At 63.7% G+C, this 24,585-nt stretch overlaps 1 protein-coding gene across 1 annotated transcript in view; it reads right to left on the bottom strand.

Moving 5' to 3' along the window:
* Positions 1-24,585, bottom strand: part of SHANK2 (SH3 and multiple ankyrin repeat domains 2) — a 168,131-nt gene that overhangs the window by 142,573 nt on the left and 973 nt on the right. The window contains exons 2-9 of the mRNA XM_036295830.1: positions 13,554-13,772; positions 9,746-9,949; positions 8,470-8,541; positions 7,993-8,101; positions 6,366-6,517; positions 5,926-6,093; positions 3,677-3,793; positions 1,747-1,824 (exon numbers count right to left, since the gene is read on the bottom strand). Coding sequence (XP_036151723.1) covers positions 1,747-1,824; positions 3,677-3,793; positions 5,926-6,093; positions 6,366-6,517; positions 7,993-8,101; positions 8,470-8,541; positions 9,746-9,949; positions 13,554-13,760 — 1,107 coding nt within the window. The 5' untranslated portion in view covers positions 13,761-13,772. The remainder of the gene's footprint in view (positions 1-1,746; positions 1,825-3,676; positions 3,794-5,925; positions 6,094-6,365; positions 6,518-7,992; positions 8,102-8,469; positions 8,542-9,745; positions 9,950-13,553; positions 13,773-24,585) is intronic.

Below are 24,585 nucleotides of genomic sequence, written 5' to 3'. Positions count from 1 at the left end.
AGAGTTTCTTTAAAAAGATGGAGTCAAGCTGAACTTTCCTGAATGCCGTCCATCTGGACGGACATTTCTAGGAGTCAAACATTTCCCACTTGTTGTAGCTGCTGCTCCGCCCAGCCCCCAACCACACCCCAACCACAGTCCACGCTCCACAGCTTCTCGGGGCTCTGCCTCCCGTTTCCATGGTACATTTACACCATGGAATACTACGCAGCAGGAAAAAAGAAGGATCTCTTACCCACTGACAGTATCATGCTAAGTCAGTGGTTCTCAACCTTCCTAACGCCGCGACCCTTTAGTACAGTTCCTCATGTTGTGGTGACCCCCAACCATAAAATTATTTTCGTTGCTACTTCGTAACTGTAATGTTGCTACTGTTATGAATCGTCATGTAAATATCTGATATGCAGGATGTATTTTCATTGTTACACATTGAACATAATTAAAGCATCGTGATTAATCACAAAAACCATATGTAATTATATATGTGTTTTCCGATGGTCTTAGGCGACCCCTGTGAAAGGGTCATTCGACCACCAAAGGGGTCGCGACCCACAGGTTGAGAACCGCTGTGCTAAGTGAAAGAAGCCAGTCAGAGAAAGAGAAGTGTCACATGATCTCACTCACATGTGGAATCTAATGACCAAAATAAACTGATAAACGGAGTGGACCCAGAGACACGGCAGCAGGGAACAGAGTGCAGAATCTCGGAGGGAAGGCAGGGGAGGGAGGGAGGGTGGGTGAGAGGTAACCCAAGACCTTGTATGCATATATGCATGGCCCATGGACACAGACAATGGGGCGGTGAGGGCTTGGGGCAGGGGTGGGGGTGGGCTGGAGGGAGTCAATGGAGGGCACTTATGGAATACTTTCAACAATAAAGAATTATTTTTAAAAAATAAAATATACTTTTACTGACTTCAGAGAAGAAGGGAGAGAGGGAGAGAGATAGAAACATCAATGATGAGAGAGAATCATCGATCAGCTGCCCCCTGCACGCCCCACACTGGGGATCGAGCCCAAAACCCGGGCATGTGACCTGACCAGAACGGAGCCATGACCTCCTGGTTCATAGGTTGACGCTCAACCACTGAGCCACGCTGGCTGGCCGCCTCCCGTGTCTAAACAGCACAATACTGGGACCTGTCCGATTTCCTTCCGTCTGAGTATTAGTTACTGATGCCGGCCAGGGAGACAGGGCCCAGTCATCTGTCGCACGGCCCTCGGTTTCTGTGGTGCCGACTCCGTGCCACGTCCACAGCCCAGGGCGCCGGCGCCTACGACAGCACCGCCTCTGAGTGAAGAGCCACGTGTTTTTTGGTTTTGTTTTTTAATATATTTAATTGATGTCAGAGAGGAAGGGGGAGGGAAAGAGAGTTAGGAACATCAATGATGAGAGAGATTCATGGATCGACTGCCTCCTGCAGGCCCCACACTGGGGATCGAGCCTGCAAACTAGACATGTGCCCGGACCAGGAATAGAACCCGGACCCTTCGGTCTGCAGGCCGATGCTCTATCCACTGAGCCGAACTGGCCAGGGCTGAAGTTTCACTGGTCGGAAGGGGCTCTGGGAGCCGCAGGCACTGGGACACAGGGACACAGGCGCCGGGCACAGCTCCCAACGCGGATGACATCCCCCACGGGACCAGCCGACCTCGTGTCAAAAGCACGCGATGCCCAGAGACCCGCGGTCTCGCCCCCCACCCCCGCCCCGTCTGTGTGAGGTGTCCTGCGAGGGTTCCTCTTACCTGGAAGGGGGTCTGGCTGTTGTAGTTCTTCAGCTCCTTGTCCCCGCCCCGGAACAGCAGCACCCGCGCACAGCTGTCCTGCAGGCACACGGGACACGCGGGTGACGGACAGATCCCCCGGAGCCGCTGAGGCAGAGCCCCGCCCCAGCTGCAGAAGCTCGCTCCCTCCCGAGAGGCAGAGAAACGCTGGCAAAGTCAGAGGGAGGGCGGGTTCCTCCCTCTGCGCGGCCAGGATCAGGGTGAACCCCCCCACCCCCGCCCAGTGCTACCGGTTGAAGTTTAACTGCTACAAACACTGTGGACAACTTGGCAGAATCTATAGAAGTTTAAAGTATATGCACCCTGGGCCAAACAGCGGCCTTTTTAAGGCTACATTCTACAGTCTCGCACGTGTGCACAAAATACATCAGAAGTGAAATACGCCCAGCCAGCGGGGCTCAGTGGGTGAGCATCAACTGATGAACCAGGAGGTCACAGTTCGATTCCCATTCAGGGCACAGGCCCCGGGTTGCAGGCTCGATCCCCAGTAGGGGGTGTGCAAACTATGGCCCACAGGCTCAAGCGGCCTGCTGCCTGCTTTGTAAATAAAGTTTTACTGGCACACAGCCACAAAATCATCTAGTGCTGTCTCAACGGCAAAGCGGCGTGGCCGTGGCCTCAAACCTGTGGCCTCTGCAGAGAGAGTTCGCTGACCCCTCCTCTAACCTGAGGCACCTGGGCAGGGCTTTCCCGAGAGCCCGGCCAGACCTGAGCAGGGACAGTGACATGGGTCAAACCAGCCCCGCCCGTCACAGACTGCAGACCACAGTGGAACCACCCACACGCTCAAGACCATCTTGGCCACAATTATTTCAAGTGGCAGCAAACATGTTTATCGGGCGGTTTTGTCTTGATGAAAGACGCGCGCAGTCTCCTGGGGCCAATGAAGGACTGTCTCCTGCTCGGGGCGTAAGAAGCACATGTTGGCACAGATGTTTTACCAGCTGCGGCCAAGCCTTGGGGCGTACTTTCCTGGAGCAGCCGGGCAAGGCACCCCAGGCTCACACAGCTATTCCCATGCAAGCGCCAGGGTCCCCCGGGGAGCGCCCCAGCTGCACACAAACCCCACTGTGCGGGGGGTCGCCTCCAGAAGCAGGAAGCCAGCCCCTTGTCCTGCAAATACTTCTTGAAGCTGAAATGCTCCCCACTCAGCAGGCTGAGCTGCTCTCCTATGCCAGCCGCGTGGAGACCACGAACCATGGCTGCTCATGCCCCTGAGAAGAGGGGCCCAGGGCGAGGGGTGCCAGCAGAAAGGACAGGTGAGTCACAACAATGCCTGCCCCTGGCGGTCCCCCAAAGCACTGCACAGCGAGAACCACAGTGGACACTATGGGGAGCTCATCCGGGGTGGCTTGACTGAGGGCGGGCTATCTGAATGGGGTCTTGAAGGATGTGTAGGAGTTTTCCAAGGTTGACTAGCTAGAAGCAAATCGGGATTTCAAAGTGGCTGGAGGGGCCTGGGTGGGGGCGCGCCCATGGGCTGGACGGGGAAAGGGTCTGGTCTCAGGCGAAGGCTGGAGGTTTCACCTAAAAAGACGGGAGCACTGCTTGGGCTGGGAAGATACTGCTGATGGCAGAGGACATGCAGCTGCAAGACCCTTGGGGCCCCCAGCATCACCCTAATCAGTGGTCCGCCCTCTGCTCCTCCAGGTAGCAGAGCACCCCCCCCCCAAGGCTGCTCATGCAGTGTCCACACCCGCCCCCCCCTCCCACTCTCCAGGCGAGGTCCTTGAAGTCAGAGAATAGGAATGAAGGGAAGGAGGGGCAGGGACCTCCCACAGCGACATTCAGGACCTGCCTCGACCCGGGCCCCAGGGCCCCAGGGAACGGTCCCGTTCCCCGCCCTCCAGTCGTGGAAGGTGGGGGTGGGCCCCGCGGACACCATACTGACCTGGTTGTAGAGGGCACAGATGTGCAGGGCTGTGTTCCCCGAGGCGTTCTGAGCCCCCATGTCCGCCCCGTAGAAGAGCAGGTGCTCCAGGTGCTGCACGTGTCCATACCTGCAGGCCTGAGACAAGACCTTGCTGTCAACAGGGCACCAGGGGGTACCCCAAGCTCCATCGGGGACACGCCCAGCTCCACAAGGATGCTCCCACCCCAGAGGCAGTGAGCTGAGGGAGCACCTGCTGACACCATGCTTTCCTGGCCTGAGGGTGATGATGACAGTGGCGGGGGTGTGGCCTGAGGGTGATGCTGGCCTGGTGGGGGCGTGGCTTAATGGTGATGGGGCGTGGCCTGTTGGTGATGATGACAGTGGTGGGGGCATGGCCTGAGGGTGATGAAGCCTGCTGGGGGCGTGGATTGATGGTGATGGGGCGTGGCCTAAGGATGACAGTGGGGGCGTGGCCTGTTGGTGATTATGGCTGTGGTGGGGCGTGGCTAGAGGGGATGAGCACTGGGATGGGGCGTGGCCAAACAGTAACCATGACAATGATAGTGACGGGCATGGTGGGCATATATTGTGCAGTCACTAGCTGCCAGGTGCGTCACAGGAATTTCTCCCTAAGCTGCCCTGAGCCATGAATTCTACCTCAACTGACTTCCGCGATTATCAGGCAGCTCCCAGCGGTAAGTCCCTGGCTCAGGGGCCCTGGACCATGTTGACGGGGTTTCACCCCGCGCACTGCACCCCAGGCCAGACGCGCCCTCGTTTATCCCGAAACAAAGTCAGAGAAACAGAGCGGGAGGTCGGGAGGGGACTCCCACGTGGGCCCGTCACGTGTGCCGGCTGCACACGAAGGGAAGGTGCGTGGGAGGGAACCCGGCTGCTTGGCCCCCCGGGTCCCCAGGTGGGAGCGAGGGGGCAGGGAGGGGGGCAGGCGGACCTGAAACTGCCCAGCAATTAAAGCCACACGCGGAATGAGTCCTCCAAGTTCCTAGATTGTGGGAAAGCATCTGGGTGTTTCTTCTTTAAAAAAATAAATGTTACTGATGTCAGAGAGGAGGGGAGAGGGAGGGAGAGGCATCAGTGATGAGAGAGCATCACTGTCGGGCTGCCTCCTGCGCGCCCCACACTGGGGATGAGCCCACAACCCAGGCCTGTGCCCTGACCCGGAATCGAACCCTGACCTCCTGGTTCATAGGTTGACGCTCAAGCCCTGAGCCACGCCAGCCGGGCATTACTTGTTTCTACTTCGTTTACGAAAGATCTCCACGTGGAAGGGCATTTCAGGAAAAATACTGGGGCCATTTGAGGTCCTTTGTAGACATGAGCTCAAATAACTGCTCTCCCCGAGTCAGCCTGCAGGGGGCGGGGCAGCCCAGGGCGGTGCCCGGAGCCCCTGGATGGGAAGCCACCTTTGCAATGAGACCCATGGCCGGGGTCGATCCCAGGAGAGGAGGCCAAGGGGAGGCCGCCACCTGCAGCACCTGCGGGCAGGCCTGGCCTGGGCATGGGACCTGAGAGAGGAGGGGAGCCAGACAGGCCGGGAGGGAGCTGTCCACGCCCCAGGGTGCTGGACGGAGGGACAGACGAGTTGCAGGAGCCCAACAGGGAGAGCGGAGCCAGCCCACCGCGTGCCCGCCTGCCCGTCCCCCCTGCCCCGGGCACAGCCCTATCAGCGCGGCTCCTGCTTGACGCCTGGAGGGGAGAGAAAGCACCAGCCTCGCGGGGGGAGGAGCGAGTGCGCCCGGGGGGAGGAGCGAGTGCGCCCGGCTCGGGCAGCTGCTGGCCAGGGGCCTCGGGCAGGCCCCTCAGCCACAGAGGGAGCCGCTGGGCTCTGCAGCGCTGGCCGCGGCCACCGCCCTCGGGTGACGAGGTGCCTCAGCAGGACGGGGGGCCTTTCCCAGCCTGTGAGACAGACGAACCCGGAGGGCGCGGACGGTCCCAGCGCAGACGGGCTGGGACACAGGCCTCCGTGGGCCCTGGGCCCCTGCACTCAGAAGGCACCCGCAGGGCTCCGGCCCCGCTGGCTGGCCGTGCAGCAACGCCACAGGCCTGCCCGCTCCTCCAGCTGCTCTGGAGTCAGGCAGGCGTGTTTCTGGGGAGCTCCCCCAGGTGTTTAAACGCGGGGGGTGGGGGGTGGGGGGGACTGATTCAAATGTTCTAGGAAAAGGAAACCTGGAGGCCCTGCCCGCCTGGAGCCCTGCCTGCGAGGGGGCCGGGGAGACGCCGCACAGCGGGCGCGGGCGTGGGCCTACCTGGTGGATCTCGTGCCAGCCGTTCTCGTCCCGGCAGCACACGGCCGCCCGCTCGTGCAGCAGCAGCTCGCAGCAGTAGGGGTCGCCGCCCACGATGGCCGTGTGGTACAGCGGCGTGAGGCCGCAGCTGTCCTTGTAGTCCGGGGACGCACCCAGCTCTAAGAGGGTCTAGAGAAACAGGAGGGTCGGCGCTGGCCGCCGGGGGACACAGCCCGGGCCTGGAGCGGGCACAGAGGCCCGGGAACAGCCGCTTCTACGGCCGAACACCAGGAGGCGCAGGAGAGCCAGGCACCCCCCCTCTCCTGCCCCCACCCCCACCAGCCCCTCTCCAGCTGGCAGTTCGGGGTCACCTGGCGTGGCTGTGAGTGGGGGTGGGGGAAGGGGAACCAGGGAATCTGAGGGGTGGGGCGTTCCCGGAGCAAGCTGGGCACAGACGGTACCTTGAGGGCCACCTGGTTCCTGGCACGGGCGGCCTTGTGCAGGGCCGTCATCCCGTCCCTGGCGCGGAAGTCCAGGTGCGCCCCGCCGTTCCTCAGCGCTTTGATCACCTCCACCGAGTCGTCCAGCTGGGCCGCCAAGGTCAGGGGCGTCTCTGGGGGGACGCATACACCTCAGAGCCGGACCTTGGGGGAGCCGCTCAGCCCCGGGGCTCACGTAGCCAAGTCTAAAGGGACCTGAGCATCGCGTCCCCCACACACCATGGGACGTTAACCGACATAAAGAAGGAAGTCCTGCCGTGGCAACAACATGGGTGGGCCTTGAGGGGATGATGCTCAAGGGCGACAGACAGACAGAAAGACAAAGCCGGGGCCACAGCCACAGAGGACGGGCTGGAGGCCGCCAGGGGCAGGAGGGGGCCGTGGGCGGCCGGGGAGCGCACACTTCCTTCCGGCTATGAGGTGACGTGTGTGCAGCAGGTGGCGATGCTGCACTTTGAAAGTTGCTGCCGGCCGGCGTGGCCCAGTGGTTGAGGGTCGACCTATGAACCAGGAGGTCAGGGTTCGATTCCCAGTCAGGGCACAGGCCTGGGTTGTGGGCTCGATCCCCAGTGGGGGGCGTGCAGGAGGCAGCCGATCAGTGATTCTCTTGTCGTTGATGTTTCCCTCCCTCTCTCTCTCCCTCTCCCTTCCTCTCTGAAATCAATAAAAAATATATTTAAAAAACAAAAAAAGTTGCTAAGAGAATAGATCATGAAAGTTCTCATAAGGAAAGACCGTAACCACGCGAGGTGTGGGTGACAGGCGGACCGACGGTGTGGGCGTCCCACAGGCAGACACACATCCTGCGGGCACCCAACACTGACGCAACGTCGCAGGTCAGTCTTACGCCAATGAAACGGAGAAAAAGAGAAAAACTAAGATTAAATAAAAGCTAGTGCTCATTTGAAATTTTAAAAAAAAAGCCCTAGATGACTTGGTTCAGTGGTTAGAGCATCAACCTGGAGACTGAAGGGTCCCGGGTTCGATTCTGGTCAAGGGCACGTACCTCGGTTGCAGGCTTAATCCCCAGCCCCAGTCAGGGCACGTGCGGGAGGCAACCGATCCATGTGTGTCTCTCACATCAATGTTTCTCTCCCTCTCCCCTTCCCACGCTCTCCCTCTCTCCCTCTCTCAACAAATCAATGGAAAAACTATCCTCGGGTGAGGATTAACAATAAAGAGAAAAAGAAAGGAAGGAAGGGAGGGAGGGAGGGAGGGAGGGAGGAACCCCCAGCCCCAATGTCACTGGGGACCCTGAGAACCTGTGGCCATTTCATCCACACGAGGGAGGGGCTTGGTTCCCAGCAGGGGGGGCAAGACCCTTGCGGACACACAGCAGCTCCGTGCATGGCATCATTCATTCATTCATTCATTCACTCAGTCAACAGGTATGTACTGAGCACGTGCAGACGCTGGAGACGCCGTGGGAGCGAACGCGGCTCACCCCCCAGCTCACGGCGCAGCGAGAAAGCCCTGGAAAGCACGGTGGACCGTGGATACCACACACACATGCACTCGGAACCCAGTCACTGTGCGCGCCCCGAGCCCGTGCCTCCGGGAGGCCCGCTGAGGCCCTGGCCACGCTCACCCCCAGTCTCCAGGTCGTGGAAATTCGGGTCCAGGCCCCGGTCCAGCATCTTCACGATCTTCTCCACCGAGCGATGCTGAACGTAGTCCATGCATTTCCGCAGGTTGGTCTACGGGGGAGAAGGGAAAGCGAGAACATCTCCATAAGAGACGCCGACAGAAGCCACGGGAAGGTCCTCACGGGGCGCCTCGGGCCTCCACCACGGAGGGGGAGCCGCCCCTGACGGAGGCCCCCTGCCGAGCCCGGGGCTGGCCAAGCGGCGGCTTTCTGCCGCGGATCCCAGCTGGAGCACGGAGCCCGCGCGTGGCTGCCGTAGCCGGCCTGTCCTGGGTGCACCCTCCCCGTTCCCGGTCCTTGCCCGGAGCCCGGGGACCGCTGTGCGGTTAGGTCGGGCGGGGAGAAGAAACTCCACCTGCAGAGCCGCCCTGAGCTCAGAAGAAGATGCCGCAGACAGTGCGGTGGCTGCCGAGCCCCTACCTTGGTGTGAAGCTTGGCCAGCTGCTTCTCGTCCAGATGGGACTGTTTGTACACCCGCTTCTTGTACCGGAACTGGCACCGAAACAGGGAAAAAGACCCAGTGAGTATTTCCCAGGCTGCTTAGAGGACCACCTTCTCCTCGCCAGTTCCCCAGCAGGGCTCCAGCACCCTCCTGGGGTTACAGAAACGGCTGCACCGCACCCAGGGCCCAGGACACGCGCAGGGAAGCGCCGCGGAGAGCCTGCAGCCGGGGCACAAGGCCCGGAAAAGAGACAAAAGCAGCCCCAAGGGCAGAGGAGCAGGGGGCCTCCGTGGGGAGCGGGCGCCTGCGCTGGGCGCTGCCCAGGAGCCAGGACTCATTTCCGCAACCAGCAGCGCTTCCTTTGACCTTGAAGCTGCCTCCAGGAGCCGGAGCCTGCTCTGTGGAGACGAGGAACAGCGGGCGAGGGAGGCGCGGTGTCGCATCGGTGTGAGAGTCGGTGTCGGGTCCGGCGGCCTCCCAACCCCCAGGCCTCCCACCTCCTGCCTCTCCCGGGGCCCTGACCCGTTTCGTTCAGACGTGCCGGCAGCGACGCTCCAGGCTAAGGAGGACCTGACCGCGTGGGAGGCACCACGTTCTGAGCTGCGACCTCCGCTCAACCCCAGCCACACGACACCTCTGACTGCGGAGCCGTCTCCCGTGGCCCAGAGGCCGCAGACCCCCAGCCCCCCCCCCCCCCCCAGTGGCTCGCGTGCGGGCTGCGATCCGCACGGAAACGAACGCGGTCACTTCACACTGGCGACGCGGTGTGAGAGGAGAAATGGCCGCACTGCTGGCTACCTGTGTGACGGCCCTCACACATGTGGAAACACTCCGTCCCCTCGGGGTAGCAGCCCGGGCTCAGAGAGGCAGGGCCACTAGGCGGCCGTGGATAAGGCTGCTCAGCACGTCACCACGGAGGCGCGGGGCGGCTCAGAGCGCCCCCTGGTCATCCGAGGGCCAGGAAGAGAACGGAGGCCATGCTTCCAATACCCCGGGAGGGCTGGCCACACGGCGCCCGGGGCAGGAAGGCGGGCTCGGGAGGCAGGCCAGCGGGATTGGCATCCGGGACTGCAGGTCCCAGTGACGAGAGCCCGAGGGGGGCGTGCTGTGCGCACCCCAAGTCCCGCCCCACATGCCCGTCAGATCTCCGTGGCAAATAAGCGCCCACGAACGGCACCGCCCTCGGCAACCCCAGCAACGTCAGGTGCACCTCAGGGCCCGAGCTGGAACTTAATGGGGGTCTCCCGTCGGTACCTCCAGGGAAGGCACGCCCGTGCCCGCGGGCTGCGGGTACTCGCGCAGGAGCCGCTCCTCGTCCAGGAACTTGCCGTCGCGCCCGTTGCTGGCCGGCTGGAACAGCCCGTAATTCAGCACATCCTTCAGGCTCTGGTTCAGCGAGCACAGGATCCGCTGCTTCGCCACCCACACCGTGGCGTCGGGGTTGAAGCGAAGGCACTTCTGCGGGAGGACAGCGACACGTGGTCGGTGACCCAGTGCCCCCCGAGGGCCCGCCGGGCACGTGGCCGGAGACAGTGAAGGTCTCTGTCCCCACCCCCCGGCTTCTCAGATGGACAGCAAGGCCCTCTTATTGCTTTGGGGTGAGGAGGGGAGACACCTGGTCACTGTAAACGGGAAACGCTGAGATGGAGACACTGGTTTCTGTGGCCTGGACCCTCACCGATGACCTTCACCAATGACCCTCATCATAGACCCTCACTGATGACCGGTGACTCTCACTAATGACCCTCACCATGATTCTCATCGATGACCCTTCACCAATGACCCTCACCGATGGCTCTCACCAATGACCCTCACCAATGACCCTTCACCGATGACCTTCACCGATGACTCTCACCAATGACCCTCACCAATGACCCTTCACCAATGACTCTCACCAATGACCCTCACCAATGACCCTTCACCGATGACCTTCACCGATGACCTTCACCAATGACCCTCACCAATGACCCTTCACCAATGACTCTCACCAATGACCCTCACCAATGACCCTTCACCGATGACTCTCACCAATGATCCTCACCAATGACCTTTCACCGATGACCTTCACCGATGACCTTCACCGATGACCCTCACCAATGACCCTTCACCAATGACTCTCACCACTGACTCAAATCTTCGGTCATCAATGACCGCCCCCACCCTGGGCGCCTCTCTCCTGTCGGCCTCTCAGAGTCCAGCGCCTGCTGGACACAGACCGTCCACCCTCCCCACCAGGAGACTGTCTGACTCCACAGGTCTGGCCAGGGCCCTACAACCTGCGTGTCTCCCACGTCCCAAGTGCAGGCCGTGGCCGCCGTCTGGGAACACACCTGCAGAGCCACGGCGCGAGCAACCTGGAGGCGCCTTCTCGTACAGCCCACGCCCTTGGCGCTCTCAGATTCAGGTGGGCGTCCTGCCTGGGCCCCTCACGGGGCGAAGTCCATCCACGCCCACTGCTCACAGCTTCCCACACCGACACCCACCGACCACACGGCGAGGCAGGTGGGGGGAGCCACAGCACTGGCCACAGAGCTACACCTCACAGAGCTCAACATGTGGGCGGCGCCCCCACCCCGATCGGGAGTGACTCAGGGTGGCCGCGTCCCCGTCCCCTCCCTGGGACTCCCCCGGGTCAAGCTGTTTCCCCCACACAGCCACCGGCAGGGCTCGGGGACCTGCTTCTTCCCAGGACGCATTCAGAGCCACATGAGGCTGGACTGGCCCTGGGGCTGGGACCAGTTCCCACAGGGGGTATCTGCGTGTCTGGGGGTGTGGGTATAGCCCCGCTATTGTCCCCCAGCTCAGGCCGGCCCCCGCCTGCTGGGTGAGGGGATCCGATCCCCAAGATAATGAGCTTGGCTCAGCAGGCGGCCAGGAGCCCCCGCCCCTGCCCCCACCACCCCCGGGAAACGAGGTCCCTTTGGCTGAACGCTCCCTCTGTCCCTCTCCAGGGTCAAAGGCTGCATGACTCAGCAAAATGCCAACAATTGTTGAACAAGGGACTTCAAATGAACGGGTTCTGTGCTCATAAATGAGACCTGGATACAGTTTTTTAAAGGTGACCCCTGGCTGAGAGTGGGGGGGGGGGGTGGAAGGGGGGACAGGTGGGGGGACAGGCCAGGCGGGTTAGAGGCTCAGGGCATCTGCTGTGGTGGAGGGAGCTCTCAGGAGCAAGAAGGTGTTAGGGTGGAAATGAGATCTGGGCCCTCGCGGGAGGCGGGAGCTGGAGATGTGAGCGAGGACACCCACGCCCTTCGCACAGATGCGGCAGGAGGGCTGGGTGTGCGAAGAACAGAGAGCAGCCCGGGCCTCCCCAGCTTCACTGGGGGGGGGGGGGGGCTGGGGGGGGGATGACTCTGCTGGAAGGGGAAACCAGCTGGGGCAGGAGGGAGCCCGGGGCAGGAGCCAGGCCTGGGGCAGAAGGGATGCCACAGGGAACAAGGCAGAAGGCACCCCCAACTGCAGCGTCCCCTCTGGACAGATGCCCCCAGGACCAAGGACAGGCCTGGGACTACAAGGAGGGGCTGCCGCAGACTCAGGACTCCTGGAAGGAGACAGAGCGCTACCCCCCAGGGGCCGGGGGGCTGAATCAGACACCTGCCCAGCAACGTGCCAACGGGAGCTTGTCAAGGTCACAACCGCTCCCCTCAAGGTCGGAACCTCTCCTGCCCAGGCCTTCTAGAACCCTCCCCCACAATGGAGGCCCCTCCGCGTCTTTGCAGACCAAGAGGACAACGGGGGGGGGGAGGGGGGCGCGCCTGGTCCTCGGCCACCGCCTGAGGAAATGGCTCAGAAAGCAGCGCCCAGACAGGTGCCGGCCCCCAGCAGTCAGAACCCGGGACCTCGGACGCAAAAGCAAGTGGCCACCGTGTCTGCGAGGAGACGGCCAAGAAGGGCTTAGGGACCGAAGGAGGCCTTGCTGCAGGGGCTCCGTCTCGATCAACGACAAGCCCATGGGACATCCATCGGAAGCAAGTGATGGATTAGGGAGCGTTCATCAGCTGACGGGGCGGGGCCGCGAGAGGCAGGGGCCTGGGGCTGCTTTGGGGAGAGACTGGGGGGGGGGCAGGGGCTGGATGACCCCTGAGGTCAGGGCAGCAGCTGCGTGCTCCCTCCTGAATGAAAGCGCCAACTCGATGGGCACGCGCAGTGGGGATGGGAGCGCACAGTGGGGATGGGCACGTGCAGTGGGGATGGGCAGGTGCAGTGGGGATGGGCAGGTGCAGTGGGGATGGGCACGATGGGCATGCGTAGTGGGGATGGGCAGGGGATGGGCAGGTGCAGTGGGGATGGGAGGGCGCAGTGGGGATGGGCACGCGCAGTGGGGATGGGCACGAGGCAACGGAGCTACTGGTGCCACTCGTGGGTGGAGGTGGGCACGGGCCGGAGTTGTGCACACGCAGGAGCCCCGACAGCGTGTCACCGTCTCCCGCTTTCCTCTGGGCTGCACTAGGGACATGACGCTCAGTGTGGATTCGAGACGGGACAGCTGTGCCGGGGCAGCCCCGTCCCCCTCCCTCGCTCCGTCCCCCGGAAACAGAGCCACCAAGGAACCGGTTCCCATTGGCTCTGGCACACGCCGCCTGCTCAGGAGGCCCAGTGCGCGCACCGGTGCCAGCGCACGCCCACGGGGAGCCCTGCGCGCTGCCCTGCCGGTCCAGAGAGCGGAGGCCACCCGCCCGGCCGCTCCCTGCCGATGCCACGGCTCTCACTCAGGGTTCTACCTCCAGGCCCTGGAGGTGTGAGGCTCAGAGACAGAGTCACTCGCAAGGGCGAGGGCCGCACCTGGGGCGAGAGGACACACCTGGCCGCTCACCAGGCCCACGCGTGTGCCGGGACCTGCCGCCCAGCAGGTGACAGCCAAGGAATGGCATCTGCACCACGCGGCCAGCAGGTGGCGCAGCGGACTGGCCGCAGCGTTTCTCTGATGGGAGCCGACCCCCTGCCCCGCTTTTGCCTCTGGGAGGAGACGCTCTGCCTCTGCCGGAGCCTGGGCCCACCCGCCAGGCAGGGAGCAGGTGGGAGCGGAAGACCTGGGTGTGTGTGGAGGGGACAGGCTCACCGTCTGCTGCAGGTCCTGGATGAGGATGCGGATGACCAGCGTGTGGCCCTGGCCCTCCTCCGTCCGGGCGCCGCCCGGCTTCCCCGCCGTGGCCCGGATGGTGTCGTAGATGGTCTCCTCCTTGGAGCTGTCCGACTCGGAGCCCAGGGAGTAGTCGGACACGCTCTGGGCCATCTCGTCCTCGCTGGACGTGGGGCTGCGCGGCATGGTGCCCGGCGCCTGGGAGGGGGACGGAATGTTAAGGACAGACGCCCGGTGTCAGGTGGGCCTTCGTCGCTGTGGCGTTGCAGGGCCCGGTGTGAGCACTCAGGGTCTCCAAGGGGGTGACAGCGGGCGCCCCACGCCTCCCGGGACCGGGCGAGCTCTGCCCAGTGCTGGCACCAGTGGTTGAGTGTGTCGTCTGTGAACCAGGAGGTCACAGTTCAATTCCCGGTCAGGGCACGTGCCTGGGTTGCGGGCTCGATCCCAGTGGGGAGTGTGCAGGAGGCAGCCGGTCCATGATTCCCATCACTGATGTCTCTATCTCTCTCCCCCTCTCCCTTCCTCTCTAAAAGCAATAAAAATATATTTTAAAAAATAAACAAAGGAGCCCTCACAAGCCGCAGTCCTGGCCAGGGTGCAGGGACCAACCAGGGGCCGGGCAGTTTGAAACTTTCCAGGACTTTCCAGGGGAGAGGAAATGCTCGCCCTGTCGCGGCAGGAAGTGTGGCTCAGGTTGCAGTGGTGCCACGTTCACGCCACGTGGACCCTCAGCCACGCACAGAGCAGGGACAGGAAGCTGCACAACTGGAGCCCACAGGCAGGGCCGGCCCAGGACTGAGGCTGCCCAGCGGGGCCCCGGGGTCCCCGAGAGTCCCTGGAGCTGGGGCCACAGCCTCCTTCCCATCCAGGCAATGACGTCCCCGCAAAGGCCCACGCGGGGGCGCCGACTCCGCCCCGCACGGCTCAGCGGGCGCACAGAGGACACCGTGACCCCCAGCTCTGGGCAGGGGTCCAGAAAGGAGGGGACGAAAGCCGGTGAGAACCAGGGCTGCCGGGAGCGGGTGGAGGCCGGGCCACGGTGCCTCCTCTCCTCCAAGGACTCTGATACGGGAGGCCAAGGCCACACGCACAGGACGAGCCACAGGGGCGTCCCCTTGACGACGGGGCAGGCGTGGGCCCCTGTGGTCCAGGGTCTGCCTGCTCGGGCGGGATCGCTCTCCCACGAACAGCACAGCCTGGGAGGGAGCGGGCCCCTGCACGCGGGGACCCCGCACATACATTCCTGAGGAGAGGAGGGCACGGCACTCACATCACCCGGGGGCGGGCGGAGGGACAGACGGAGGGGTGTGGGGGAGACAGAGCCGCCCGGGGAGTGGCCGTGTCCCAGGAGGCTGTAACACCACTTGTAACATTTTATTTCCTTAAAAACCGTCTCTGCAAATGTCAGGCTTTGATAAAGCTGGGGGGGGGGGGGGTGTGAGCTACATTATCCTGTACCCTTTTCTCTGCGCTGGAAACAGCTCCTGGGAGAAGGGAGGGAGGGAGGGCGGAGGGGAGGGGCGAGGAGGGGGAAGCATCCCAGGCGTCTCCACTGCGCAGCCTGCGGAGCGGAGGGGGCGCTGGGCCGGAGCGGCCAGGTGTGCACTGCGGCCACCACCACCACCGGGGGCTCTCCCAGCCCCTCCCACTGTCCCAGGGACTCCCGACACAGGCACGGGCCACCCCCACCCCAGAGACGCCGCCCCGAGGCATCGAGGGCCTGGAGACCAGCCAGGTGGGGCCGCTGTTCTGTGCGGCCGCCCAGGGTGCTCAATGCTTCGTCGTCTGGAGGTTCCACAGGAAAACCGTGTGGGGACCGCGGCGACCTCTGGCCCCGCCCCCCTCCCCCCGCAGGTGTCCCCAGATCCCACCTGCCCGGCACTGTCACCGGCAGGACCCCCCCGCCCGGCGACAGAGCTCAGACCGTCCATCCTTCCGTCCTTCCCCAAGCCCCTGCAGACCAGCCGGCGTCACCAGCCGGTTAACTGACCAAACAGCAGCTTTTCTTTCTGAAATAAAAATTCCAGTCCCCGGGCAATGCCCACGTCCCCGTCAGAGCGCAGGGAGGCCCTGCATCACCGAGGCCTCGGACTCTCAGCGCGGGCACCGCGAGGGAAGAGCGCGTCGGGGGCGGGAATCCGTCCGTCCGTCCGTCCATCGGAGCGAGGTGGCCGGGCTGGCACGCCCGGGGCGACAGGCTCAGGGTGGTGCGGCCTCCCCTCCCCCCCCCCCCCCCCCCCCGGCCCCGGAGCCGGCGTGGGCGCCCGGTAATCACAGGTGGCGGCACCTGGCGCCCGCCCTGGTGGCTCCCTAATTACAGCGCAGGAGCCGCCGTGCGAGGCAGTACAGCCGTGTGGGTCCACACCGGCAGGCGGGGCACGGTGACACGTGACGTGAGCATAAGTGACCGGCACCGTGCCGTGCTGTCTGCATGACGATTCCCGCCCTGGCCCGGCTCCAGGGGCGGGGGCGCGGCTCCCCGGGGGCGCAGGCAGCGGACGCAGCTTTGAAAACACACCAGCACCAGGGACCCCGAGTGAGTGTCTGGGAGGCCGGTCCAGGCTGTCGCTAAGCTCCCGGGCGACTGTGATGACAGCCACAGCGCCAGGTGCCCTCGAGCCCCGTCTGCAGCTGTAACTTTAAAGACTCACAGTGGCAGAGACACAGAGGTGCACCCAGCCTTCCCTGGGGGCAGGGGTCATGACCTGGGGTGAAGGTCAGGGCATTGGGGGTCAGGGTCATGAACTGGAGGTGAGGGTCGTGATCTGAGGGTGAGGGTCATGACCTGGGGGCAAGGGGCCATGTCCTGGGGGTCAGGGTCATGACCTGGGGTGAGGGGTCATGTCCTGGCGCTCTGGACAGCAGGAGAGGTGCCGTGTCGCCACATCCAAGGGACCACCCAGCAGACACCGGAGCTGGGCCCTGATGCTCCGGTTCAGGTGGCTCCTCCCTCCCCTGCTCACCCTCTGCTGCCTGCAAACCCAATGGGCGCCGAGAGAAAGCGGACAGGGTGCGAGGATGGTGCAGTCCCACTCCCAGGCCAGGGCCACCGCTAACGAGGAGCCCGCGGGCGGGTCGATGGCAAGCCAGGTCGGGCAGGAGTGGCCGCTAGTGAGGCACTGGGGACCGCCAGTGGCCGAGGCACCCCGCCAGCTGCCCGGCCACTCCCTCACAGGAGGGGTGTGGCTCCAGAAAGCCCCTGGGCTTCAGGGTAGCACTGGCCTCAGTGTCAGCATCTGGTAAATGGGCACATGCAGAGCCGCCCGGAGCAGACACAGCACACGGAGCCCACAGATCTCGGAGGAGTGGGTGGGCTGGGGGCCGGGGCGACAGGGGCTGCACCACAGGGCCCCGTGACCGGCCCTGGGGTGGGGTTAGACGGCCGGACGTCAGGGCACGCCTGGAGTGCCAGCGCTGCGCCTGGCTATGCCTGGTCACTTTGCAGGCTGCGTACAACACAGGGACCTGGGTCTGAACGGGGGTGTGTACAACCCGGAGGGTCTTTGTAGGAAACCAGGGTGGGCGGGTCTGAGGCTGTTTCAGCTAAAATCAAACTCAAACCAAAACTGACAGCCGGAGGCAGCACCCTGCGCCGCCCCGGCTCCCCGGACCCCACACCTGGCAGCTGGCCCGGCGCGAGGACCCCGCCTCACCGCCCACAGTGGCTGGGTGATGGTCACACGTGGCACCTCTGCTGCCCAAGCTCAGAGGCAGGGGCCCTGCTGGACGGGCTGAGGAGCCGGGCGGCGGCCAGAGGCGGAGAGGCGGCCGTCCGCACCCCGGTTCGTTCCAGATCCATCCCAGGAGGCCGAGGCCTGCGCGGGGTCCTGACCTCACATGGGCCTGGCCTCCTGGATCGGCAGGTCCCTGGGAAACGCACACACCTGGGGGTGTTTACTTATTAACCCCGGACGACGCGGGGAGCACGGGGGGGGGGGGGGAGCACGGGGCGGGTCCGCCCGCGTTCGGCATAAACAGCAGCTCCGTTCCACGCTGCGCATCTCCCACGGGTGGCAGGAGGAAGACAGTGAAAAGCGGGCCGTCTGAATTCCCACGGAGCCGGAGCCGGGCGCCCTGCGTCTCAGCAGACCCCGGTTCTGGGGGAGGCTGCACAGAGCGGAGGGAGGAGCAGCACAGCCAGCTGGGGAGGGCGGGTAAGGCCGCCTGTGGGCCAGCTATGTCTGGGGGGGGGGGGGGGGCGGGGACCTCAAGCTATAAAAACAGGTCGATAGAGTTCAATGACTCTCGGAACATGTTTGGTCTCACGGACCCTGCCAAGGTCCCTGTTAACGAGGAAAAGGAAAACGGTGGCAGGAAGCCCTGGCCGGTGTGCCCAGTGGTTAGAGCGTCAGCCTGCGGACCAAAGGGTCTCACGCTCGATTCCGGATCAAGGGCTCGGACCTCGGTTGCAGGTTCGACCCCTGGTCCCAGTCGGGCATGTGCAGGAGGCAACCAGTTGATGTGTGTCTCTCACATCAACGCTTCTCTCTCTAGCTCCCCCTCTCCTCCCTCCCTCCCACTCTCTCTAAAGATCAATGAAAAAAAATAACCTCGTGAGGATTAGAAAAATAATAAGTAAATAAAGTGATGGCAGGAAACGGGAGTTTAACAGACTCCGAGTGGGGCTGCGAAGGTGCCCAAGGAAAGCCAAGTCTTAAAGCGGCCCTCGCAGCCCGGATGCGTCTGATGGACGGACAGCCGGATCGATGTCCCTGCTCGGGGCCCTCCAGCCACAGCGCAAAGAGGAAACGGCCTGAGACGGACGCAATACAGACAGCCACGTCCAGCCGCGTGGCTCAGGGGTGGGGCGTCGACCTATGAACCAGCAGGTCAGGGTTCGATTCCCGGTCAGGGCACAGGCCCTGCTTGCAGCCGATCGATGAGTCTCTCTCCTCATTGATGTTTCTCTCTCCCTCCCTCTCCCTTCCTCTCTGAGATCAATAAAAAAAAAGACACCCCAACACCTCCTGGCGGAAGCCGGCTTCACCAGGTTAGAGCTGCAAGGCCTACACAGTCCGCTTCTAAGAAGGCGGAGGCTCCGTGGGCTCTGGTTTGTAGTATTTTAAAAATCGCTTTATTCGCGAGGAATCGCAAATAGACGCCCGAGGTGCTTGGGAGCAAGAGGCTGTGATGCCCACTTATCCTGTGCACCCAAATGTACAAGCCTCCGCTCCCCCAAGCAGCCAGGACTGAGGACCCCGCACGGAGCTCTGTGCGGCACCAACACTCGGGTCAAGGTCAAGGTCAAGGCCGGGGTCTGAGCCCAGCCTGCGGGAACCCATGGAACTGGAGCTGAATACTCGGTTCTGTCCACTGGAGGGGAGGACGGAGAACGCGGGGCTGACGGCAGGTTCGGGGTGCGGGGGGCGGGTTTCGGGGAAGAGTGGCAGGTGGGAAGGTCACAGGAAAGCACACCAGGTCGCCTGGTGTTTGTTTAATCCGCGTCTCCGCCCAGCGGCCTGAAGCATCCACTGAGAGGCGCCAGCCCACAGGCCGTCAAGGGGGTGGGGCCTCGGCTGAGAGTCCTCTCGGGTTAAACACTCCAGCACTGCGGGGACCCCCCCCTCCCACTCCCCCCGCCGTGACAGAGGCTGTGGAGAAAGGGCTGCTAACCGGTGGCTAAATGAATATCCCATCTCCCCCCGCCCTCCCTTCTCCCTCTTCAATAAAAGATGGCAGGGTAACATTTCAAATCCACACACACACACCCGCCAGCAACATCCACCTGAGGGCCCAGAGGCCCCCCTGGCCCCCGCACACCCCACGGCCCGGCCGCCATCTGGAGCCTGGGGATGGGGTGGGGGGAGTCCACTGGCCGGGGCTCCCACAGGACCCCCAGTGAGGCACAGTGTGGGGCCCGATCCCCGGTCCCTGTGCCCGTGGGGGGTGAAGGAGCTCTAGAGGCCCCCAGGCTGCCCATGTCCCCACAATGACAGCAGGTGACCTGGGAGGGGGCTGCCCAGTGCCCCATCACCTGAGCCCCCACAACACTCAGCGCACCCCCCCAGACCAGGCCAGAGGCTGTGCAGGGACCAGGTTGCAGTGGGAAGCCACAGGGGGCTGTGCCTGACCCCCAGGCCCCAACAGACCCCTACTCACGGGGGCGGGGCGGGGCCAGCGATCAGAAAGCAGGTCCGGCCCCCCCCTCAGCGAAGCTACAAACCCCCCGTCTGACAGCCACGGGTTCCAGCCACAAAGGCCATTCCCTAGTGGCCACAGTTTTAAAAAGAAAAGAAAAAGGAGCCATGGAAACGAATACTCAAAAAATATTTTATTGAACCCAATGCATGCAGAATGTCACCATTTCCCCACGTGGCTCCAGCCGCGTGTCCAGGGCTCACAGCCACGGGTGGCAGGTGCCCGCCCTCCCCAGGCACAATCACAGACAGAGGGCTGGGCGCCGGCCTGGGGTCCCTCGTCAGGAAGCCTCTGCCCCCCACGCTGACCATGACGCCCCTCAGCACTCCAGTGCCCCTGGGACTGACCAGCAGGGTCCCCGCGTCCGTCAGGCCCGCGCTGGCCGGGCCGGGGGCGCCCTGGGCTGCCCATCCCTGAGCTGGCTGATTTCTCCACCACGACATGGAACGGTGCGCAGATGGGTCGGGCCGAGATCAAAGCTTGTTTTTAAGGGACAGTAAACGCCATGTGGACTTAGAGCTGGGACCCAGAGACCAGGGGGCAGGAGGGAGGCCCAGCCGAGAACCAATCCCCTGATGAACCGGGGGTGGGCCCAGGGCGGACGGCGGGGGGGTGGGGGGGGGGTGCGCGGGGCTGACAAAAATCAGGGGCCGGACCAGAGTCACTCAGGCCTCAGACCCGGCGCTAACTGCTGATGGGTTTGTAAAAGACAAATGAGAAGCAAGGTATTAAAATGATTAGTAAGCGGGCGCGGGAATGTCCGATGGCGACGGGGAGGGCTGACCGGGAAAACACACGTCACGCAGGGAAAGGACGAGCACCTGGACCACATCCGAGCGTAGAACTTCCCTTTCCCCCTGTTCGTCCTCACCTGAGGGTCTATTTTTCTGCTGATTTTTTTTAGAGAGAGTGGGAGGGGAGAAGAGAGAGAGAGAGACACATCGACGGCTGCCTCCTGCACACGCCCCGACTGGGGCCAGGGATCAAACCTGCGATCCAGATACGTGCCCCTGACTGGGAATCGAACCCGAGACCCTTCAGTGCTGGGACCAATGCTCTAACCACTGAGCAGCCAGCCAGGGCCCAATGTAAACCTTAGGACAGAAAGCTACACGGTCGGCCAGGCCAGGTCGAAGCGGATGCTGGGTAAACGCAGAGCGTCTGCGAATCAACAAGAAGCTGACGGCCCCTCGGCAGGAGCGTGGAGACGGGAAGCTCAGGGAGTGGGGGGCGGAGCGGCCGAGGACCCGGAAGGTGCTCTGGATCAGAGAAAACCGAGTCCAAACGAGAGGGCCTTTGCCGCCTGTGGGCCGGGCCTGGCGTAACCTGACAGCACTGCCGGTGCGGATGGGGCCCAGGGAGTCCCCCCCAGCCCCCCACCTCCCGTGCCCCTGGATGACAGCGTGGGCCACCCCTTGGGGAACAATCAGGGAGAGGCATGAAGGTTAACCCTGGGAACCAGATGGCAGCAGGGTCCCCGTCTGCTAAGTGGTCAGTCTCATTTGAAACCGTCACCCTTGCCCGCCCGGCGTGGCTCAGGGGTTGAGCGCTGACCTGTGAACCAGGAGGTCATGGTTTGGTCCCGGCAGGGCACAGGCCCAGGTTGCTGGCTCCATCCCCAGTGGGGGGCGCGCGGGAGACAGCTGATCGCTGATTCTCTCTCCTCGTCGATGTTTCTATCTCTCCCTCCCTCTCTCCCTAAAGTCAATAAAAAGCATATTTTTTAAAACATCGTCCTGCCTGCCTTTATGCTCGCCCCCTACCCGCCCCCCCGGCCCAGCGCAAAGCCCCCCTCGGGCCTCGAGAAAATGCCCGGATGAACCGAAGCCCAGGGCACCCTGCCCCGGTGCCGGCGCCCTCGAACCCGAGCACGTGCCCGAGAACGGCTTCTGCCCCTGCGATCCCCAATGCTCAGGGCGGGGGGGGGGGGAGGCGGGGGGCCCCTCGGGTCACACTGGGACTTCCAAGGCCCAGCTGCTGGGCACCTGGACCCTCCCGAGGTGCCCGGGGTGCCTGCGGGAGGCAGAGGCCGGCCAGGGCAGGCTGCTCCCACTCCCACTGCAGGGCCGACATGAGCGGCTCCCGGGGGGTCGGGGGGGGGGCACACTCCTCCCTCCAGCCCCTGGAGACAGCCTTCACCCCGAACCACCGCAGGGCTCAGCCCGGCCAGCACAGCGCCGGCAGCGGGGGCGGCAAACGACGAAGCGGCCGGCAGGTGCGAGCTCCGGTCCACGCCTGGAGGCCCCTCTGTCCGCGGCCCCTCTGCCCACCCTCAGCCCGTCTCCTGAGGACCCCCCCTCGGTCGCTGCATTGGGTGTGGAGAGCTGCTCTCCCCTTGGGCCACTCTGCCTCCTCCGGGTCCCCCAGCCCCGCACATGGACCCCTCGCTGGCGTCTGAGCACAGCCTCCTCCTTCCCAGGAGCCGCCTGGTGACAGCCACCACCCCGCCAGGCCCAGGCCAAGCCCTCACCTGGCCGGGGCCCCCCCCCCGCCCCCGCCTGGGAAGGAGCCCAGAGAATCAGAACCTGGGAAACCAGGCAGCCCCTGGACAGGCAGGGTCTCCTGATCTCTTTTTTAAAAAATTCTATTTACTTTTTAAAAATATGTTTTTATTGATTTCAGAGAGGGAGAGGGAGAGAGAAACATCAATGACGAGAGTGAACCATTGATCAGCTGCCTCCTGCACCCCCCACAATGGGGATCGAGCCCACAGACCCAGGGTCACCTCGATCACAGCCCCTGTCCCTCTTTGCCCTAACTGTCCCCTCCCCGGGGCCCCGGATGGACAGACGGATGCAGTAAAGGCGCATTTCCCAGGCTTTTCTGCTGGGGCTGCCGGCCGCCCGGGGACACTGGGCCTTCAGGCTACAGAGCAGGAGGCTGGGATTCGTGGGAGAGAGAGTTCAGGGTCCAGAGCCAGGGACCCGGACAGGAGCCTCACTCCCAGGTCCTGGGGAGCAGGAGGCACACCAGCCGCCCAGCAATCCCCACACCGAACCCCACTTTGGGAAAGGACACAGATTGTCCCCTCTCTGGGGTAAAGCGAGTGAGATGAGGGGTCCCTCCTCTATGGAGCCCGGGTTTGGGAGTGTTCCTCCATGTGGGACAACTCCTGGCCCCTCTCCCTTCGCCTCCACGCTGTTCCCATCGCCTATAAAACACAAGGTGCAAGGCTACCTGGGGACTCGCTTATCAGCCTCCTGGGGGCACTCCCCACCCCTGACCCCCGCCTGCCAGGGTCCAGGCTTCTCCCAGGGGGCCCCGCCAGGCCTGAGCAAGTCACCTTCCCAGGGTGACCCCTGGATGCGGGAGGCGGGGACTGTGACCAAACCCCCACGCACTTGCCAAGCACGCGCATGAACGGATGAAGGAGGAGTGAGCACCTCTTGGAAACGCCTGAATATGAACCGGGCTTTCTTTTCATTTTATTTTTTAATGTATTTTCACTGATGTCAGAGAGGAAGGGAGAGGGAGAGAGGGATAGAAACATCACTGATGAGAGAGAATCACTGATTGGCTGCCTCCTGCACACCCCACACTGGGGATCGAGCCGGCAACCCGGGCCTGTGCCCTGACCGGGAATTGAACCCTGATCTCCTGGTTCATAGGTTGACGCTCAACCACTGAGCCACACCGGCCAGGCTGAACCGGCCTTTCGAAAGCAAACTGTGCTTGGAGCCGGAAGCCACCGGACCCCACACCCTAACCCTAACCCCCACCAAAACGGGATCTAATTTGTTCCAAGCGGCCAGGTGCCCACCGGGAGCTGCCTTCAGGGGTAAAGTCGCCAGATTCATCAAGATCGCCTTTCCTGGGTGAGGAGTTACAGCCTCCTCCCAAAGGGCCCAAAAGAGCACCTTTCCCCCCTTCTTCCCTCTAGGAAAACCGGGGGTCCCTGAGGACCAGCGCCCTTAGGGAGGCTCCCGGGCGCTCCCCACCCAGCCACCTGAGGGCACCCCATTCCTACGGAGACAAGGGTCCCCCGCGGGCCCTGCGGGCGCTCACCTCCTACCCACATAGGAACAGCCCCAACCACCACAGAACCCAGTGGGCGCAGAGCTCCCACAGGCCAAGGTGCAGCTCTTCTAGCAGAGGCTGGTCGCCCACAGGGCATGGAAACACGGCCTCCAGCTGCCCCCGGGGCATGCGGGGAGGCCCTCCAGCCCCCAGGGCGCCAGGCTGGGCCTCACTAACCACTCTTTCCTGTGGACACCCCACACCTGGGTCAGGGCTGAGGCCAGGGCTCTCCCTGCCCCGCCAGCGAAGTCCGAAGTCCAAGGACAAGGCCCAGGTAGAGCTCACCCCCGGCCCCCCACGGAGGGCTTCCTAACGCCCTGCCGGTGGCGCCTCCTCTAATTAGCGGTGGCCTCGTTAATGCCAACTCGAGTTCCAGACAAAAAGAGGTCACGGAGCTATCCAATTTACTCCCGCGAATTTCCAGGGGAACCGCTGTATTTCCAGCCGGTCTCTGAGGACCCCCAGGCCCGTGGCCGCTGCCAGCCCGAGGCCTCCAGTCCTGCGGCCTGAGCTCCCAGCTGGCCAGCGAGCCAGCCGAGCGCAGTCTCGGATCCCGCCCCCCAGGCGGCCTTCAAGGCTCCGCGGCGAGAGCCCACGGTCCCGGGCACGGCCTCCTCCCCTTTGGACGCTCCCAGCCCCACGGAGACGCGAACCTCGCCTGCCCGACCCCCATCCGGTGCGAGACGGCCGGCGCGCAGACCCCCGCGAGGGCAGCCGGCCGCCGGCCCGCACCCTCGGAACCCGGCGAGGAGACCCTCGCGGGGGTCGCACCGGCTCCACGATCCCGCGGCCCCAGCTCAGGGGCAAGGGCGGGGTGGGTGCCCGGTGCGCGCCCTGCGGAGGCGCCGGGGCCGGG

Source organism: Myotis myotis, unplaced genomic scaffold (assembly GCF_014108235.1).
Source record: "Myotis myotis isolate mMyoMyo1 unplaced genomic scaffold, mMyoMyo1.p scaffold_m19_p_27, whole genome shotgun sequence".
Classification (NCBI taxonomy): Eukaryota; Metazoa; Chordata; class Mammalia; order Chiroptera; family Vespertilionidae; genus Myotis; species Myotis myotis.
The sequence above is the reverse complement of the archived record's forward strand: the minus strand, read 5'-3'. Positions and strand labels throughout refer to the sequence as shown.